The sequence below is a fragment of the Epinephelus lanceolatus genome, chromosome 2 (genome assembly GCF_041903045.1).
Source record: "Epinephelus lanceolatus isolate andai-2023 chromosome 2, ASM4190304v1, whole genome shotgun sequence".
NCBI lineage: Eukaryota > Metazoa > Chordata > Actinopteri > Perciformes > Serranidae > Epinephelus > Epinephelus lanceolatus.
The window spans coordinates 37,079,224-37,100,963 of NC_135735.1; the positions used below are offsets into that span (position 1 = coordinate 37,079,224).

Below are 21,740 nucleotides of genomic sequence, written 5' to 3' on the forward strand. Positions count from 1 at the left end.
TCATGTTTAGGGTTAGATATGTGTTTCTTGTTTGTTTTTTTCCAAATATTTTTTTCTTGTGAATTAAATCTCAGAGAATTTCATTTTTTTTTCCTTCACATTTTATAATTTCAGAGAATATTTAAGGTTTTTTTTTTATCATAGATTTGTGTTGGGGTTTTTTCTTGCAAATTTACCACTTAAATCTCAGAAAATAACCAAGTTTGTATCTCATAAATTTATGACTTTATGGAGGCATATTTTTTATTGGAATCCCCACCAGCTCTGTACTTAATTTATTTTTTAAATTTTAATTTTTATACTCCCCCACGACCCCCAACAGGATAAAAGGTTACGGAAAATGAATAAAAGAATGAATGAATATCATGTTGGCACATTGGGGTCATTTAAAGTAAAAAATATTTAGAGTACAAGTAAATAAAGTTAAAAAAAAAAAAAAGAAAAAAAAAAGTACTATAGGATTCTTTAAGTGCTAATTTATAGCTTAATGTAATGCAGGATTAAGTACATAAGTATTGAATAAAGATTTTTAGAACTATGTTCAAATTATGGTAATCCTTTAAATCTTAAATGTATGTAAAATTATATAATTGGTTGATGTTATGAACCTTGATGTGCAATCCTCTTCTTCACATGACACTTACTGGTTTTAAAATTCATAATAAACTTTTCCCAAATTATCTTCACCTACACCACAAGCTTAGAAACAGTGTACTGGCCAGACATCTGTGTATCAACAGTTACACTGCTTAAAATGTACAGCAAAGGGTTAACAGGTTTTCCTCTCTACTGTAAGTCCTCCCCTCCTCCTCTTGGTGGCGCCCAGTGGCCTGTGTAGGTTACTTCTGCAACTGTTCATTGCCTCTCATAGCAACAAGACTCAAGTGACAAGTTGGGGCTTGTCTGAGAGAGGCCAATGATGTGAACTTCCTCAGTGTGCAGAGCAGCAGGTTGACACCATGCTGCTCCACTCCTCTGCTACCAGCCGGACATGAGGGACGTGCAGGGGGATCCTTAGACCAGAGGAGCCCAAATCTGGCTCACTAAACGTTCCCAATTCTGGTAAGTGACTTTGACCCTCTTTGTGACTGTTATCTTGTGTGTAAGTCAAAAGTTGCACTTGGATGACCTGACTGACATGTTGCATGAAAAGTCTGAAAACCAAACTGTAACCCTGTCATCATCTTCTCCTGCATGAGTTAGTGAATGCTGCAGCACAGTCTGACCTTACACAGTTAATCACTGACCTTTGTAAATGGCTCTGTTGCAGCCAGGCCTGTGTGCACTGTCAATAAAGTTTTATTGATTATCACACAGGACAGTCATTCAGTTAACTACAGTGACATTTAAATGTTAAAACACGTGTATGAAAGTGAAAGTAAGGCCATTTTTTTGATGTAACTTCTGTCAGTGAAGACCAGGCTGGAGGAAACGGGAAATGGGTGTAACCCACAGAAATTGGCAGCAGATTATACATTTCTCAGAGTGTAAATTGACTTCAGAAAAAACAAAAGACCATCTAAGCATGTAGTGTCAAAGTATGACACATAGAACGCTGTTTCTTTCCATAAAATGCATGAAGATATTTTACATATTACATTAAAGGCAGAATGAGGAAGATAATGGAGCATGACAACAATAGTTTGGGCGAGGTAAAAACTTAACTTAAGACATTTTTTATTTTATTTCAGTCCAGTTTATGACTGTTCGGCAGGCATGCACTGCTGACTTGCTTTTTCTTTTTTTGCTGGGGCTCATAGCAGTGGCATTGTAACGGCAACCAATCTGTTGTCAAAGTAAGATGAACAAAGATCTCAGGACAAATCAGGACACTTTTAATCAGGTAATGACAGCTCAGATCCAGGCTGTGATTCATATGCATGAGTAGGTGTGTGTGTAGCTGTGTGTGTAGTTGTGGGTGTTGTCATGCTACAGAGATATGCCTGGTCATAACCCTGCTGCTGTGGAAACAATTCAGACATGTTGTTTGACTGATAAAGAGATAGCATGATATAAAAACATACTGTCTGCTCTCCTGATTTAAGTATATGTTGTGTCTTTTACTTAGCTTAGCTGCAGTTGTGTGATGTCATTAAAGCTCACTCAGAGGAAAGAGTCTGTAAGGTCTCTGTTCCCCGCAGCAGCTGTTTGACTTTAGATGAATCAGTAGGAAATATGTGATGCCATGGTGACAAAGTTTTTTTATTTATTTATTTTAAAATAACTGCCACAGGGTGTCTACAGGTCCTTAAAAGGTCTTAACATGTCTTAAATTAAGCTTTCTTAATATAAGGCCTGTCTTAAATTCAGATTTGATGGTTCTTAAATATTTTCAGTCACATTACTGCAAAGATTTCTCCAGCCTGACAGACCCAATGACTCTTTACAGTCACTGGACAGACTGACATCAGTGTGTTCACTCGGAAGGAGTACTTACATGTGTGACACAAGTTCTTACGTGTTTGCTGAAAAATGTGGGGTTTTTTTTGTCTTTTCTGAAAACCTTAAAATATGACTCGGGCAATTATGCTATGAGGCTAACAATATAGTAGTATATAATTTGTATTGCCATTGCAGGTTTGGTCTTAAATTTCATATAAGGTGGTGTAAAAAAAAAAGGTCTTAAATTTAACTTGGTTATATCTGCAGACACCCTGTGCCAGTGTTTCTTCTCTTTGTGCCTTATATTTATTATTATTGTTGTGTCTTAGTTTACACTCTCACACTCTTAGCGCACACACACACACACACACACACACACACACACACACACACACACAGACATATAGGAATACAGCGATTTCTCTCGTCCTTCGTCTTTTATTCTTACTTAACTCTTTAGTTCTTTAGTCAATCAACAAGATTTTCATCTACAGCTATATACACAGTCCTGCCAAGTACTTCTACCAGTACCATAGAAATAAATATATTTCATCTCAACCTCATCAAATTGTCAATAAACTAGGCATTTATACACCAAATAAGGCCACTGGTGGATCTTAGGCCTCACTCTGGCACATGAGAAGCTCTTTGATGTCAACATCTTAATCTTAAAATTTCTAACCCTGACCCCAACACTTAAAGGGTTAATGCCATTAGCAAATTCATTTAGATCATCACTAGATAAAAGGGACCTTATCAGGGAGAAGTGTCAAGGGAAATGAATGAAGCAAAAGTGAACAACTGTCATGCTTGAGGATTAAAAGGAAGATCGCGGTCAGATATCAGTCCCTGAATTTGTGCTTCTGAGAGTTTTGAACGTAACAATGTGCGTCATCAGAGGGAGAAACTGTTTGACTGAAACAAAGCTGGTTACTAATAAAAGCTATTAGCAGTAAAGCTACTTCTCCTTGGACAGAAAGGGTAATTTTCAAAGTGTGTTGTCATTTAGAATACCAGCCTGTGTGGGAGTAAACCTTACAACAGACAGCTAGACTGACTGTGTTTACTGAAAGATTCTCCTGAAGAGACAAAATACATTTTTTGGGCTCAAGGTGGCTCCGTGAAGAGGAAATATAAAGGACGTTTAGTAAAAATAGTTTAGTACGGTCATTATGGTCATGTTTGGTGACCTGCACACACACTACCCAGCCTGTGAAGACTTACAAGACCACACAGATGACCAAACAAAATCACAGTTCAGTATCCTACAACCTCTCCCTGCTTCCTAACAGCCTTTTCGCTTGTGTTTTTTTCTCTGTATCTCTCTCTTTCACACACACACGCACACATGCACACGCACACACACATACATGTATCACCACATGTCGTCTGCAGACACTGCACTCTGAGGTCTGCCTGACTCAGTGAGGACAGTAACCCTGAATGATAAACAGCACATGTGGGAATGATTAGAGAAACAGAGTCTCCATTCAGTCGGGACAGAGGAGGGAACAAACACACACGCAGATAAACTCAAATGGCCGAGGTAGAAGACGGGCCGGTACCAGTGGAGGAAGGAGCATTCAAAGTAAGAGTACCACAAGGTCTACAACAATGCAAAAATTCCCAGTAACAAGTTAAATGCTGGTGTTGGAGATGACACATGGCCTCAGATCACCTGTGATCATTTTTCACATTAAACAGCGTGGAACAAAAGCTCCTTTAATGGACGCTGACACAGAACACAACAGTCTGTGAAGCCTAAAATGATCTTGTTTGCCGAGCCCTCTTACAGACATGAGTCTTCTCTGGCATCTGAAGTATTCCTCTTGTCACAGACTCAACACATCAGCCAACAGGAACTATTCTCTAACCTACTAAATAATAAACGTGTCCACTGTACATCAGTGTTGCTGCCAGGTGGAGCAGCAGTCCATGTTTGGGAAGGTTTCCCATCTGACATGTACAATTACACACGTGAATCATCATCATTGCCAGCTGGAAGAAACAGCCAGCCTAGCTCTGACCTAAGTTCAAACCTCAACAATCCACTTACCAGCACCTCTTAAATTTACTACATAATATTCATACACATTAATTTAACCACACGCTGTTTTCAGTGAGTTTAATGCTATAACAATCATTCTTGACAACTGGGACAAAACCTTAATTTTGGGGGGTTAATTTTTGCTCTTCAATTATGCCAGTAAAATATATTTTAAAAGAATGTATTGGCTATTAACCCTTGTAGGCACACACAAGTCGTAGAATCATATTATAAAACATGATGGAAATGTTTAATAATTTTTGTTACATTAAATATGAGATTATTATTATTTATTATTATTATTATTATTATTATTATTATTATTATTATTATTATTTATCTATTTATCTGTATAATTAAAAAAAGTGTTATGTCTTTTTAATTTAAGAAAAACAAACATTATAACCCTGTCCACTCACAACTTTGTGATAAAAAAAAAAAAAAACATACCTCACTTATAACACAAAGAACATACATTAGGTGTACCACAGAAACTTTCGATTGATATAAACTCATTTTATAAATCATTGTGAACATTAATGAATATAACAGAAAAAAAGTGATGGAGGTGACTTCTCTATGACGGAGTTGACGTCATATAAAATACAAAATATTACACAAATATAAGAAAAATAAATCTGGAAGCACAGAAACTGTTTCAAACACGAATCTTCTGTTTTTGATTTTTTTTTTTAGATTTTTACAAAAATTAACATTTACATAGAAAATAGAGAATTCACCAGACGGTGTCAATTACAACTAGGGATGAGACAATATATTGAAATTTAATATTGCAACACAAAAATATGAAAACATATATGGTTTATTCAATACCTAAAGAGAACTGAGGTGTGTCACCCACGTCAGCATGGGTGTCAGATAAGCGCTGACAGATTTGACAAAAATGTATATATTTATTAACATCACAGTAGTCGTACTGAGTAGCCATTTTAGTTTGCAAAGTTGCCTTAATGCAAATCAAAATGCACATTTTCAAACCATAAATCCTGTTCAGTTTTGTTTTAGAAGGGCCGCAGAGTTGAGCTGTGATAGTTGAGAGACACCTGATAGCCATATTATTTAATGAATTTATGTAAAAATGGAAAGCTCACTCGTACTTGAGCAGCATTTCCGCCTTTTTGAAAACCAGGAAGTGAGACAGGAGTCATTAGGATATAGCTGACCCCTTTTGTGCCTGATAAATAATGTGTTTGTAGGAATATGATGGAGTTGACAAATATGTGGGGCACATCTTTAAAGGGCCGGCATTTTCACAAAAAATATAATTGAAATTTTTAATTGTTTGAAATTGTGAATTAATTTCTGGGAGAAGGATGTTTTCTGGCACAGGGCAAGTCTAGAAGAAGAATATTACATATGTCATATTTATTTCATACATACAGTACATATAAATCTTTTTAAAAAATGCTTCACTCAAAAAATTGGATTAGCATGTTAAGTTATAATTTTAAGGGTGTTTTTTATTATTAGTATTATTTTTTTTGTTTTGTTTTCTGTCTAACAACTGAATCCAGACACACACACACACACACACACACACACACACACACACACACACACACATCACGTTAGCCACAACTGGACTGGACTGTGAAATGGCCAATTTTATTTTAATTTAATTTCTATTTATGCACTTATTCTTAACTTATTTTATTTGATGTCTGTTTTAATACCACTGTGTTGATGCTGTGCAGTTGTTTTTTGTCTTTTATGAGCTGCTGGACAGCTGAATTTTCTTTTGTGGATAAAGTTCTTCCTATTCTATTTTTTTCGTAGGACACGGTTTGTCCCAATTCTTCAGAATGGGTGATAACCATTGTATTGACTGGGTCAGTGACTTAGTTACAAGATGTATCATCCACTACATGGTTTTGTATATTTGTGTTTGAGTTCAAATGAAATATATAAGTGAGATTTAGAGGTGATGTAAGAAGATCTTTTTAGTTTTGAAAATAGCCAAGCTAGCCGTTTTGCTACATTCTGTGGTTTTTCTATAGTCTGTGGTTTTTGTGCAAGACACAGTGTTGTCATTACGTCTGGCATGTTACAAAAGTAGCATTGGACTGATGTAAACATACCATACACAGAAAGAGTGAAAAAAGCAAACTATGTAAATGACATATTCTGCCACTTTTAAAAGTCATATTTATTCTGTGGCTGACTGACTGTACTGTACTGTACTGTACTGTACTGTACTGCAGTGTGTCATGAGCCCTAATTGTCTCCCAGTCTTTCTAACGTTCTTTCCCTTGTTTAGGTGCCCATTCCTGCTCTGATTCTCCTGTGTGAGTGTGCAGGTCACCATGGCAACCGGGCCTCAGGCTAACCAGAGATGGCCAAGGATTGGCCCCAGTGAAGGCCTGATGGCTATGTTCAGGTTAGCTCTACAGTCTCAGTGTGTTACTCATACACTGCTCATTTTGTCTGTGTGGAATCTCAGATCTACGACGTTAATAATTCATCAGTGCCTGTGTAGACCCGTATCTCCTACGTGCATGTTAGATCTGACACCTACCATAAATATAACAGGGGCTGCTTACTGTGTTTAACATGTGGTATACTGGTAGACAGCCCACAGGTTTGCACTTAGGCACTGAGACTGTTTCACCATGTGTAAACATTGTTTACTTCAGGAAATGTCTATTTAAATTCTTCAACAATTGCAGTGAGGGCTTTTATTTACTTTTCAGTTGTTTCATATCTCCCGGTCATTCAACCACTCTGCTTCCATACTAACCACCATGATTCTTCTGGTACAGGGCCTGCTCCAGAGATCCAACTGAGGAGATTAAAACAAGACTGAGATGTATGCTGGACACATTTCTGCAACACCACAGGGACAATGCAGGAAATGAGAACACCAATGGTATACTAACCTATTTAATGAGATGACGGATGTGACAGTGATAGTAGTTTCATTCAGATTTAAAGAAACACTGTTACCCTATGTTCAGTATTTCTGGAGGAGAGATGATTATGGCCTTCACAATGTGCTGGTTGGTTTATAGCCCAGAATTTTATGATTGGCAATGGCAACACACGGCGCCCAGTCAGAGACAAAGCAGACCACATGTTTAATATTCACTGTTTTCCAGAAACAACAGTGTCTGTTTGAGCACAGCAGGGAACCACTGTCTGCTCGCCTACAGTATTTTAAATCCCTACATGATCAGAGAGCTAGCTGTTTTTTAATGACAGGTATTAGCTTCTGGAATAAAGCTCTTGCTGTTGATACATGTCACATGTCATAATCCGTGTGATATCGTTCACAGAACTGGCAGTGAAGTGCTGCTATCAAGCTGGGATCTGGTATTACAGGATCCTGGAGAACATTGCCAGTCAAGAGAGGGACAGGAAGGGCATCAGTGACATCTCGGTGAGTGTACCACCCCCCTGAGGCCACAAATGGAACTGTGGTGGCAAACAGGAGGAGCACTGCATGAAAACTCACTGAGTGATACTGAATATGTTATAGGCTGAATCCAAATGTCCGCCATCTGGACCTGCAGACTGAGCCCTCGCAGACTTCAGTTGTACGGAGTGTGACATATTTACTGTCATCACGTAAAGTTTGCAGGGGCAGAGACTCCAGGCGGCTAACAGACAGTCCTCGCGTTTTACTCGTTGCTGTGGAAATGTTCAACTATTGCTGCTGTCATATTCATATATATTTCATACAAGTTTATGAATAGTGCCTACTCATCTGTCCCTGCAGATAATAAGATAGAAATCCCATGTATAGTCTTATATCAGGCTACATGTGTTTAATAACAGAAATGTTTATAAATAATATCCATATCATGATGTGGTTGAAAATTATTTCTGGCCCACACAATTCAAATAACTTTTTAATAGGCCTAAATATCAATAACTATTTTACACATTCATAAGTTTTTACTTTGGCACCTGAAAACCCTCAACGTCACATCCGCATTGCAATAAACTGTGCTTAAAGTAAATCACTTGTGCTTGTGCATGTTTTTGTCGCAGGGCATCTTGGGGAATGAGCTTTTCCAGTCCTGTCTGGTGGCCTGTTGTCTGGAGATTACCATATCCTCAAACCGTCTACCATGTGACTTTCCTCTGCTCCTTCAGATCTTAAAATTGGCACCATACCACTTTCTGAAGGTGTGTTTCCAAGCTTCTTAGTTTGATGTATAGCGTATGCTTACAGTAAGTGTGTAACTGTCTGTTGTGTGCACATTTATCGACATTCAAAGAAAAATGCATGTAATTTAATAAATGTCCATGATACAGGAGAGTGCGCATAGACAAACGTTTGCAAATATTTGTCATGGTTTGCATTTGCCAATATAGATGTGAATTCAGTGTGTGTTACTTTAACACATACACTTGTTAGAATACTTCATGGGGAAAGCTCCACAGCAGAAAATATGGTTACATTCATGACTTACAGGAACCAGAAGTTTCTAAAGGGGGGTGGAGAGATTTGGAGAGACTTTTTTCCTCAGATAGTTTCCCATCTGGTCCCCAACTACCTCTAACTTTGAGGATACCTCCATCCTCCATTTGTCCCCTGTGGTGTGACAGGTGATTGAGCCGGTGTTGCGGGCTGAAGCGGGCCTGCCTCATCATGTTTTCAGACACCTCGCCCAAGTGGAAGAGAAAATTCTGGAGAGCTTGGCCTGGACCAGCGACTCACCGCTGTGGGAGGACATCAGAGCCAATGAGGGCCATCTGTCTGCCTGCCAACAGGTTGGCAGTAACACACAAAAACACTTTACCTGGCACCAGGAGTTACCTAAGATTTAATATTCAAAGCTCTTCCAAGGTGATGCCAGTGACAAGGTTCTGAGTTGAAGTAAATTAGAGATGTAATAATGGACCTGTATGTAAGTATCAGAAGGACAGTGTTTCTTCGCACACGCAGTACATGCTTTAACAAGGGCTTTATGTCATATGCAGGTGATGCTTCCTACACAGCTCGAAGATCCAAAGAGAGCAGACTCTCAACCTGAGAGCAATCAGCCAGGAGGTACAATGCAGTGTATTAAAGCTCTTCTTTTGTTCACATTATTGTAATTCTATTGCATTTAATACATGTGATACACTCCTTAGTTGTACACTGACTGCAGTACTCTTATTATGCACCCACTGTTTTTGTCAGTGAATCTCAGTTTTGGAGCTGAACCGTCTACCAGCACTGACCAGCAGCGTTCCCCATCAGCTGTAAACAGGCCTCAGAGAAGCAACTCCCTCCATGTGTTCGCTCGCCAGGTCAGTTAATCTAGCACACCATAGCATTCTCCTAGAGTGTGATGATAACTGTTATGTGGGGCCACAGTTACAACCGCAACCACAAGCCACAACCACAACCACTCCTCTATCAAGAGAGAAAAGTCAGCTAATCTTTGAGTTGATATTTTTATATTAAAGATGATTAAAACGAAGCACGAGTTAGTGACAGCATTTTGTGGTGTTCAGCTCATGTCCAGCTGACAAATGGCCAACTATAGATAACTGTTTTCTCTCTATACTACATTTATAAGAACTATTTCTCAGGAATTGTTGTTTGGAATATTTGGAGATGATACGTTACGTGTGGTCGTGTTTGCTCTCTGGCTCAGGTCTACAGTTTGATGGGGAAGCGTCTGAGGGAGCTGAGTTCCACACTGGATATTTCAGATGAGCTGCGTCTGAAAATCTGGACCTGCTTTGAGTACTCTCTGGTCCACTGCACCAACCTCATGGTAGACCGTCACCTGGACCAACTGCTCATGTGTGCCATCTACATCATAGCTAAGGTGGGCTGACAGTAGTCTTGGCACCTTTTATAGTCATATGCTGATTTGGTAGACATGCTGGTGTATATGCAGGAATGTTTGTGGAGTAGTCCACATGGTTTTTACTCTTTCATCCTATTACATCCACACTATCCACTGAAGCACTGTCAAGAGCATGCCAAACCAACAGGGAATGATATAACCCTAACCCTAAAGCCATGTGTGAGGCCAGAAGCCTCAAAAAGCCATTACTGAAAGGCTACCTTATGTAACATTGACCAGGTGCATAAACTGTGTACACACAAAAAACATGTGTACGCCTTTTCCCACACATAAACTGGGATTTATAAATGAACAATTGGCCTCATTCAAAAACAGCGCCTACATACAAATATGTGCTTAAACTGTGCGTACGAATGTTTTAGAAGAAATCCAGGGTTCCTCAATACTTTCTCACCTGAATTTTTTTATACTAAGGGAATACATTTTGAACTGCCTCAGACCATGCGTAGGCACAAATGATGAAGACCGGCTGTCTTAGAAAATGTAAACACACACATTTTAACTAAATGCATAGCATATTAAAACTGCACTCATTACACAAGAATTATAGCCCCACGGTTATATGCCTCCACACACCAAGTTTCTCTCAGTTAACATCCATGTCTGTGAAAGCATGGATGCTTCACACACATCTTCACTCCGGCAGAATAGAGGATCTATACAATCAGCACAGTTTCAAGGTGGGCACTCAAGATTAGTGTCACCAATTCAGTATCTGACCAAATGTCTCCCTTCTGTTCCTCAGATATGATGTTGAATAATGACCAGAAAAGTGTTTTATGCAGAACATTATGGTTTCACAGTGAAGGTGACTTTTGACTTTTTGGATATAAAATGTCGTGACTTCATCATTATATCCTATTAGACATGTGTGTAAAGTTTTGTCATGTTAAGGGTAAGAATTCTTGAGTTAAGGTCAATAACATGTTTTGTAAGGTCAGCTTGACCTTTGACCTTCAACTACCAAATTCCAATCACTGATTCTTCAGTTCAAATGGACGTTTGTGCCAAATTTGAAGGAATTCCCTCAAGGCATCTGGGGCTGACAAACGCACGGATTGACAACCTGAAACATAATGCCTCTGGCTACAGCTATAGCGGGCACAAAGGCATAATGGCTTTCATAGACAACAATATTTAAGACCATTCATTTAGTAATTTACTAAAGCATGCACTTATTTCATCCTCATCAATTATCATCCTGATTAAAATGTTACAATATAAAAACTGAGGGTCTCAGTCATAGCTTAGATGGGAGTACATGAGAGTGTCTGTACTGACTTGTAGCAGTTTTGGATTCAATTGTTGCTATTAAATCTGTCTGTCGGCTGATGATTGCTACTCCCACCAATTTCTAGTGCCATGATATTATTTTAAGGGTTGTTGTTGTCATCAGGATATGTAAGTGATTCTGATCTACCCGGTGTTAAGATAGCACATCTAACCTTGCTGCCTTCAGGAGAGAGCACATCAGAGACAAACATGTTTGAACATGTTTGAGGAGAGTGACATATGGCTTATCAGCCGTTTCTGACAGCAGTTACATTCACAGGCGCTCACTAACTATCCGACACTGGTGTGTCAGGGCCTAGAAACACGTTCACCACTTTCCCCATGATACACCTCTGGGCTAGAGGGTGACACGGGAGTGGATTTTCAGTCCCGTCCCATCCCACTCCTACAAAAATAATCCCTCCTGTCCCAATCCCACAAGAATGACTCCCGTCCCATCCAGCTCCCGTGTTGTGTTTCAGTTACAGTAAAAAAAAAAAAAATAGTACATGGATCACACATAAGAACCAGTTCTGAGAGAGAAAAATGTAGTTAAAGTATTGCAGTAGAAGTAGTGTTTGGTTCCTCTGACTGATATTATATATGGCATCATTAGATTATTAATACTGAAGCATCAGTGTTAGAGCAGCATGTTACTGTTGTAGCAGGTGTGCAGTTAAGTTGGTTGTATTCGCTCTTTTTGTTGAGATGGTTTTGGAACAAACCCGGCACACCGGCTCGTCCAAATTACTGGGCTGCCCTCTGTCATTTGGTTTAAATCCAAATCACTCCCACACGGGCAGTGGCATTTGGTTTAGGAACAAGTTCCATGTCTTTCTCTTACGCTCAACTCTCTGTTTTCTTCTCCGCCTCGTCTCCCCCTCACGAAGATCGCACTGTGTGTGTGTAGCCCATAGCCCCGCCTCCCCCACAGAGACAAAGACACTCGATGACAAGAGCTTTCCCTCTGTTCATTACGCTAATGAACCAACTCACCTGGCTGCCAGACAATGCACGGAAGTGAACGCTCTTGTCGTCCAGTCTCTTTGGTGGAGAGAGACAAGGAAAACAAACACGCATTAATATGGCAATTAATCGCTTTTAATTTACCATGCAATTAACCGACTTATCGCATATCGTGACAGGCCTAATTATGATTCCCAGTCCCGCCCGCTCCCATTGACTTTTTTTCCCATTCCGTCCCAATCACGTGAAGAATAGTGAAACTGATTCCCATCCCATGTGAATCCCACGGGAATCACGTGACCCGTGGGACTCCCGAAAAAATGTCAGCCTCTACTCTGGGCAAACTGATTTCCTTGTATAGAGAAATAAGGGCGTGGCAGTGTGATGAATGCAACAGTGGGCACATGCCTGATTCTGATTTACAAATGTACATTCAGTGGTAAGAATCAAATCAGCCCGTCATTTTAGTAAGAACAGTTTTGTGCACATTTTAATGAATAAGGCCCAATGTGCGGTGAGAATGTGCGCATCTCACACATTCTTCATACCAGGCGTACACACGGTTAATGATCATTTAATGTTACTCTGTAAAGCACTTTGTAAAGTCAGTTTAATCATGAGTGCTGATTCATTGATCATTATTCTGATGTGTAACAATCATAATGACTAATATTCAACCGCAATGATGGTTTGCAGAAATTTGCTGAATAATTGGTACAGATGCTCACAACAGTCGTGTATAATGACAACTGCTCTGGCACCACTGGACAACCTCATCCATGTGTCACAGTCTGTATTTCTCATTGACAGGTCTAGTGAATGGTGGAGAGGCACAACTATCGATATGCAAACAGGGCGTTTCTACGTCTGTTACTGGTTAAATGTGGGTGTAGAAATGAGACTGGCACACATGCGCTCAGTGGCACAATTATCAAGATTTATTAAAAAAAAAAAAAAAAAAAAAAAGGTTTATAAATCTGACAAAAAGAATGCAGATGCACATTTTGCCCTTGTGTACACAAACCGTTTTAGTCTTGAATCTAAACCAAGTTTTATGCATCAGGTCAGTAATGTAATTAATGTTACCTGTATTTGAATTTTTTTAGGCAATAGTTTTACTTCATGTAAATTTCGGCATGTACGGTAACAGCACTTGTACAAAATACATAATCAGTTGCTAATTTATGGCATTGCTTTTACAGATTACCAAGGTGGAGATACCCTTCAAACGCATAATGAAGTGCTACAAGTCTCAGCCGCTGTCCAACAAAAGTGTATGTTGTTTTTTTAAGATTATTCCTGTATGTTCCCTTTGACCCATAAAGAAAACAGTGGAGTTGATACATAAACCTGAAGTCACTGTTACCGCCATCTGAGGAAGTGGATTGGCTTAAAAAATTGGATAATTGAAATATAAGATGTATGACTTAAGATGTTACTGAGTATTAACACTATGTCATCAAATTGAGAGTGTATTTGAGTGTGTGGTATAGCTATAATAGTTCATTAGTTATGAACACAGACATCTTCTGTTCTTAGGTCTGCAAAAGCGTGCTGATTTCTGGAAGAGACACCGAAAATTCTCGAACTGGAAACAACAGTAAGAACCCTTTAGTTAGAAAATACCTCACTCACTCATCTGCATGCAGAATTAACATTATGATGGGACATCATGATACAATGTGGTGTAATACAAGCTAATTTACAAATATTAAAGCAGCTGTGCGGAACTTTTTACCATTAATAAAACTGTCCCTAGTTCGTATCACCCCCCCTTGAAGATCCGCATATTTATTTGAACCCAACAGCGACAAAAAAGCCTTTCTCTATATGGCTATTTAGCGTAGCCTCGCTCGGGTCGGACACACAGCGGAAGTCAGCTAACCAGAATACGGCACCTGAGGCGGAAGTGATTCTGCTCGCCGGCAGCAGCCCGCAGCGATTAAACCACAGAAGAAGAAGGAGCCGTGTTTACAGTGTTCTTCGAGTAAGCAGTATGCAACGGGCATTGCTGAACACATAACACCTAACAGTTTTACCAGAGATGTATCTATGAGGACTTGGTTGTACTTTTGATGTCATGGCAGATAACAAAGGAGCATCATCTAAAATTATCTGTGACTGTGACTAGGTCACAGACACAGACAGTAATGTATTCCTGTCAATTACGGCGGCCATTGGCTTACCGGGTGACGGAGAAGTTGGCTCCAATAATATCCTCTTCTTGGTGTCATGACTGCCCAGAAGTATCTGAACAGCTGAGCCAGCCGAACACAGACCGTACGTGATATGTCAGAGGAGAAACGAGCCGTTCACGGCCCACAAACCTCACCGCACTTTAGGGACTGTTCGTCACTTATGAAGGGACTGTCAGGGGAGGAGGGTGGCTGGTTGATTTTTATTTTATTTTGATCCCCCCTATGTTCATCACTCATTGATGCTGTTTTTGAAGTATGAATAAGTCAATAAGTAATTTATTCCATTGAAATATCATTGATGTATTATAGAAAAGTGATTTATCTTTTAATAAATGACAAAAGGCACATCTGCCTCATTTTCGCTGTGGTATCGTGATACTACTCAGAACCATGGTATTTTCATTGGTATCGCACAGTGGGTCCTAATTTTGGTACCACACTTGGTGACAACACTAATCTGGAGGGGGTTCATCTGCAAAAACTAATGAAAAACTAAACAACGATATTCGGTATTCGGTACTCGGTATTCGGCCAAGCGTTTAATAATATTCGGCTTCTGCTTCGGCCACAAATTTTCATTTCGGTGCATCCCTAACTGTGACCATGAACACAAATATACAGCAGGCAGTTGTCCTCAGTTTATAAGAAATTCAGAGCTACACCAGAACATTTATGAACAGGTCTTACTTTACTACTAATTTGTGTGTAACGTTAGCATGTTAGCATGTTTCCACTAGGGTGACCATATTTTGATTTCCAAAAAAGAGGACACTCGGCCGACCACGACATAGCCTACTTAAATGATACTCGCAGTTTACTCAAAGATGCCTTATCATTTTGATTTATTTAAAATTTATATGTATGGATAGAAAATTCAGTTATATTACAAAATAATATCTCTCAAAGACAGAAATTCAGATAGGCCCCAATAGGGGACACATAACACTAGAGTGTGGCGATCCGAGCCTGATGGTACCTGACGGGTCGGGCCGGGTTTGGTTAAAAATGTAGCTATAAATTGTACTCGGGCTCGGGTTGGATTCGGTCAGCTTTCAGTGAAAATGTAGTGTAAAAATAAATAAAATCCTATGTCTGTCCTGTTTATTGCTTGGGCTCTGTTATTTACGTGACAACACCTGAACATAACACACACAGACACACATTGGCTATTTGTTTCTACCTCTCTCCTCGCTGGAAGTCTTGGACCTCCAGCCACCCGCCTCCGCCTTGATTAAACGCTGAAAATAAAATAAAAGAGGGAGACAAGTTTTTCCTGTTTTATCTTATTTTGTTTTATTTCTCCCTCTTCTCTCGCTGGAAGCGTCGGACCTCCTGCCGCCCGCTCCCGCCTCCTGCTCCCGCCGCCCGCTCCCGTCTCAAACACAGAGGTCTCACTCTCCGCTGAGCACGCCCGGCCTGTTAAATAGCCTGTAACAATAACAACTATGTGACACAAACTCAGTGCTTTGGTCATTAAATAATGTCGGGCTCAGTTCAGGTTTGGACAGAAATATGCGGCCCGTGCCGCACTCTAACACACACACACACACACACACAAACACACGGAAAACCGGACATTTTCATCAGTTTATAAAAATCCCCTGGACGCCCCGTACGGGACGTGAAAAGTGGACATGTCCAGGCAAAACAGGACGTTTGGTCAGCCTAGTTTCCACTAATTACTTTGACTGACCTAATGTAGCGTTAGCTTTGCAAGCGAAGGCTGCAGGTAACAGCTTTGCTGTGTTAGGATTATGTTATGTCTTCACTGTGTATCTTCACATAAAAGAATACTCCAACGATTTGGGAGTTATGCCCTTTCTCTATCATTTTCATATTGCGACAACATGATCGATATCTTTTTTGTGTCTGTACGTCCAGTGGCTGGGTCTCAGCGGTTAGCATGGCGCTTATAGGGGGTCAGTACGTCCTGCGCTGTGATCCGCGGAGGGATACACCGGTGAGCAGGCACAGACGTAGCTTGTATACAAAACTCAGCTGTTTATTTAGCCTAGCGATATCTCCGGATTGTAGTAGCTGCGATGGACGACTTTGAACGCAATTTTGAAGAGTTTCTTGTAGCGGACACAGACCCAGAGCCGTACCTGTTTGAGCCGGAGTACACAGATGAGGAACTCCATGTGTTGGATGCTGAGCGGGCGAGAAGAGAGGCTGAATCCTCCGCTCCCATTTTGCTGCACAGAATGGGATTTGGTGCTACCATCGTTGGGGAGATATATCATCAGGAGGAAAAGCGCCACAGAGAGTGCATCACAAGGAGTGAAAACTTTGCAGCAATCACTAATCCTGGCGCAATTGAAACTTTTTTTTCATGATTCCTAAGATGAACTGGAAAAAACGCCCAGGCCTGCAGGAGCTGATGGACAGTTTTCAGTCGGGTGAGTAATATCATCCGTGTCGTCTCTTTGTTTGCTTTTACCGAGTGACCTAGCATACCTGTCCCAGAGCCAGCTGCAGCTGTTGCTCACCAGTGTATCCCTCCGCGCAAGATGTACTGACCCCCTATAAGCGCCATGCTAACCACTGAGACCCAGCCACTGGACATACAGACACAAAAAAGATATCCATCATGTTGTCTCAATATGAAAATGATAGAGAAAGGGCATAACTCCCAAATCGTCGGAGTATTCTTTTCACATAATAATGCGGACTCAGCAGATGACTTGTTAACTGTTTATTTCTCCTTACACCGAACGTACACGGCTGCTTCTCATTGTTTCCAGTAGCACAACAACGGTTACTACATTACCCAGAATAACTTGAGGCTCACACTACTACGGTAGCCTTAGTCGTTCAAAATACAACAACAGATTAGATCAGAACAGAAACACGACAGGAGAATTTACTGAGTAATTTTGTTGTTTCCACTAATTACTTGGACTGACCTGACGTTAGTCAATCCTCTCGCTCTCCAAAACAAATGCATGCATGCTGTAGATGTCATACCGCTTCGACCAAAGGGGCGCTATAATCAACGAAAACGAAAAGTTCCGCACAGCTGCTTTAAACAGGAATTGTCAGGTACTGTTCGTAAACACGCTCAACGGTGAAGGTGAAAGTAAAAGCCAACCCCAGATTGAATCTCGTTTTGACGCAAGCTGGAAAGGTTCAGTGTGTAAGATTTAAGGGGAGTCAGTGGTTTATAGCAGTGAAGTTGTAGATTGCAACCAGCTGAAACTTCGCTCGGTCAGGATTCCTTTAGTGTTCATTGTACAGGAGGTTTTCACTGAGAATCGAATTATCCATTGAAGTTTCTTCCTCTCCAAAACAAACGGACCAAGTGATTAAGACAACAGCAACAAAGCAGTTTCACGTTACAAATCAGTGTTTCTCTGAGGCTGTTTGGCATTAGCCTAGCACCTGTTAATGTGCGCTTCACTGTTTTCTCTTAAGATCCCAACATTGGGGAGGTTTTTACTGCGAGACAACTTTTCCACAGAGGTCTCTTTCTTTCTAAAACGGACAGACAAGGTGATCAAAACCGGTAAAAATGACATCACAAATTTAACATTTAGCACTCTGTATTCCTCTAAATCCTACACATTGGACCTTTAATGTCTGCTTGGAGCTTCAGCCTGCTTTATATATTTTTTGCCAGTGTTGTGTCAGCATTTTTCATAGCTTCTTCTTGGATGCCTGCTGCTTATAGTCTGACACCTGGTCGCTATCTTTTTATTAAGTCCCGACCTCCATTACGAGTTTGCTGTCTTGGTTCAGTCTATGTTGCCTCTGTGTTATTAATATTTATATTTTCATAAGTATAGGCACAACTCATAACTCTCAACTACACATTAGCCTAATGGGAGCTAGCAGCAGACAGAAGGCAAGTGATAGTTGAGCAGAGTAGCTGATGTCTCAGAGAGTAAAAAGTGCCACAAAACTAGGAGCTCTTGAGACAGTCAGTTTTGCAGCACCATTTAGACATACATAAAAATGCACCTGTAGTGTGTGTGGGTGGGTCAAACTCCAACAGTGACAGCAGGGAAGCAGCGTACCCATAAGTGACACCAAAACACAACAAAGACTCAGCATGGGCTTTTGTGACATTATTTTGTTACTCAGACATTTACTTGCCAAACTTCAAATCTTCCTGAATTCGCACTTTGAGGGTGTAAATTTTGGAACCTGCATTATATCAGTAATATAATATGAGACATTGTACTGTAAAGTTTTATGGCTCTGAGTTCTTTCCTCAGTTTTGTGATGCCTATGCATTTATATCTCTTATCTAACAAGGCATGAGCAACATTTTATATATCTTTTCTGTTTTTGTTGTTTGTAATTTATCATTGTGTCTTTGTCTTGTAGGTACACATTATATTAAGTTGATTGCAGCTGTATGTAGCATTTTAGTTGAAGCCTTGGAGACAATAAAGGTTATCCAACTTGTTTTAATGAAACAGTGATAAGCTAACATTTATTACACTGTTGATTCCAGATAATGGAGACCACAGCATCAATATCCTGACTCCCAACACACCATCAACACATTACCCGGAACCTTCTCAGGAGGAGAGGGGCAATCTTATTCTGTTTTACAACCAGATCTACACGACAAAGATGCAGCACTTTGCTAAGCAGTTTGCTCCAACCTCTGTGGTAAGTGAACCATATTAAATCCCTGAATTTTGATAAACTGTCATAATGTCAGCGTCTGTATCACTGCACCTTTAAGATGGGATCTTCTAATACATGCTGTGTCCCTCTTGTGTAGAGAGACACCCCTCCTTTGTCTCCATACCCCCGACAGTACAAAGTGTCTCCTCGCAGACGGCGGCTGTCCAGCAGCCACCCCATCTTCATTTCACCGTACAATACAGAAACCACTTCCCCCCCTACTACTGGACTCTGCTACTACTTCAACACAAGCCCCCCAGAGGTCTGTGGACTTAATGTTGGAAACCTTTTTAGTGATCAAATTGTTGTCTTAAAATCATATTTTAATTTGTGCACAGTGTGGACTGAAGATATTAGATATACATCTTCATTCTGTGCACTTTGACCAGAGCTAAATTACTGATTTCATCATGACTGAATGACTGACAGTTAAATATTGCTAAAAATATCCCTCCTATTACTACAGCGTCTGCGTGAGATCAATAACATGATCAGGACTGGGAGGTCACCCAACAGGCGACACTATGTAGTACCATTGGACAGAGAAGAGGATGAGCAGGGAGACGGGGAGGAAGAGGATAATGGTCCTCCAGCGAGGAGGATTCGTTTGGATGGTCAGTCTGCCTGGCAGAGACGACTCAGGAATGTAGTCAATGATCGCGTGACAAGAAGGGACCAGGACCAGGACCAACCATCTCCAGTCATAAGGCCTAACCTGCACTAAAGCAGAGAGGAGCATGACGTCTCACTTTGCTCCTGTTTCAGAGGCTGCAACAATGTCAGGTGTTGGAGATAAAGCACAGAGCAGCGTTTTCCTCCTTTTCCATCCTTTTATTGTTAAGAAAAACTTTGGGCCAAATTCTTTGTCAGCTCAAAGTCTTGTCTCCTGTCTGAGATAAAATTATGGTTAAAAAAAAAAAAGTAGAAATAAATTTGAAGTGCAGAAGTTACAGCAGCATCAAACTATATTCAATGGTACTTGAGGTATACAGACAGGTTTTAAAAACTAACCAAAAAAGTTTTTACATCACATTATTACCAGGGTTTTTCCCGGGTTTTTAGGACTTTGGTGTCACATTTTTATATGATTTTGAACCATTGACAATAAGCTCACATATATGAAAAAAGTTAACTCTGAAAATGGAAGTGAAATAAATGAATCATAATACAATTATGTTGAAAGAAATAACAATATAGTAATAAACATCCTTATATTATACTTTTCCAAATCTAGTTACAACAGACATTATAAAATGAAATTTAAGGACTTTTAAGTACTTTTTTAAGTACTTTTTTTTTGTTCTCAAGCACTTCACTCAAAGCAAACGATTTATTTTCAAATATAAATTTTTATCAAACATAAAATAAGGATGTGATCAATGTGTTTTCAGTGAAGGGTTACTTATCACACATTACCAAGAAGGGAAAGATCATCTTTCAAATACAACCATTTGAAAGTAGCAAAAAGAATCGATGCCAGCTGGAACTTAAGTTTTAACTTTCAATTTTTGGCGGAGCTACTGGCACATGGATGAAGAGAGAAGGTAAAGAAATTACAAGAAAAAGCCGGCTCATGAAGTTCAAGGTCTAGTGTGTATGATAAAGGGGAAAATAGTTATAATAATAGTAATAAATTTAATTTATATAGCACCTTTTATACATGCAGCACAAAGTGCAAAAGGGAATTACATGCACTACGTGCTTCATTTGAAAATAGAGAGAATAAAACAGGCCAACAAGGCAATGCATTATGAACTGACACTTAAATACAATTATAAAGAAAAAACAAATATGAAAATAGAGTACACAGAAAGCATTACAGCTCAATATCAGCTAATTTATAAATCATAAAGTACAATACAAAAATTTCAAAAGAACTGCAGCAGTTTGAAGTGTAAAGTGTAAAAACAAAGCCTTCCAGGCCTGTATCAGGAAAGTCATAAATGCTTAATTGAAGAAAAATGTTGTTAGCTTTTGTTTAAAATATTTAGTGAGCTGGCTTTCCTGATGTCTATAGGCAGTGTGTTCCACAGCTTTGGGGTGCAGTGCATAAAGGTTAGATCCCCAATTTTCTTTTAGCTGTTGCTGGGAACCTCCAATAAACCAGCAGCAGATGATTGCAGTGTTTTTGAAGCCAAATAGTTAACAAGGAAGTTAGCAATATAGCACGTTTCTTGCCCATTTAGGGATTTGTATATAAGAATATATTGGCAGGAATGGAATATAATATAATAAGTGTGTTTTCTTAGGTGTATAATCACCTGAAAATAAGAATTGTGTTTCGTTGACTTAAAATAAGCTGTTCTATCTACCTACTAAGGGGGTCTTTTCCATGGAGTCCGCCATGTTGTTTCTACAGTATTCCAGAACAGACAAACCAAAGACTTGCTCAGATAGGGCCATTGAAGT

At 39.7% G+C, this 21,740-nt stretch overlaps 1 protein-coding gene across 3 annotated transcripts; it reads left to right on the forward strand.

Moving 5' to 3' along the window:
• The first annotated feature begins 862 nt into the window (after nucleotides 1-862).
• Nucleotides 863-20,750, forward strand: LOC117251192 (retinoblastoma-like protein 2). 3 transcript variants are annotated; one of them, XM_078161355.1, is made up of 15 exons: nucleotides 863-1,062; nucleotides 6,748-6,827; nucleotides 7,210-7,316; nucleotides 7,723-7,826; nucleotides 8,441-8,578; nucleotides 9,002-9,166; nucleotides 9,377-9,446; nucleotides 9,579-9,688; nucleotides 10,039-10,215; nucleotides 13,698-13,769; nucleotides 14,035-14,095; nucleotides 18,108-18,185; nucleotides 19,153-19,313; nucleotides 19,429-19,593; nucleotides 19,798-20,750. In XM_078161355.1, the coding sequence occupies exons 2-15, from the start codon at nucleotides 6,754-6,756 to the stop codon at nucleotides 20,053-20,055; spliced, it is 1,740 nt and encodes a 579-aa protein (XP_078017481.1). In that variant the 5' UTR covers nucleotides 863-1,062; nucleotides 6,748-6,753; the 3' UTR covers nucleotides 20,056-20,750. The 3 variants fall into 3 exon arrangements, with proteins under 3 accessions (XP_078017481.1, XP_078017480.1, XP_033473135.2); XM_078161354.1 differs by having other exon boundaries at nucleotides 864-1,062; nucleotides 6,708-6,827; XM_033617244.2 differs by lacking the exon at nucleotides 18,108-18,185 and having other exon boundaries at nucleotides 866-1,062; nucleotides 6,708-6,827.
• Nucleotides 20,751-21,740: the final 990 nt, after the last annotated feature.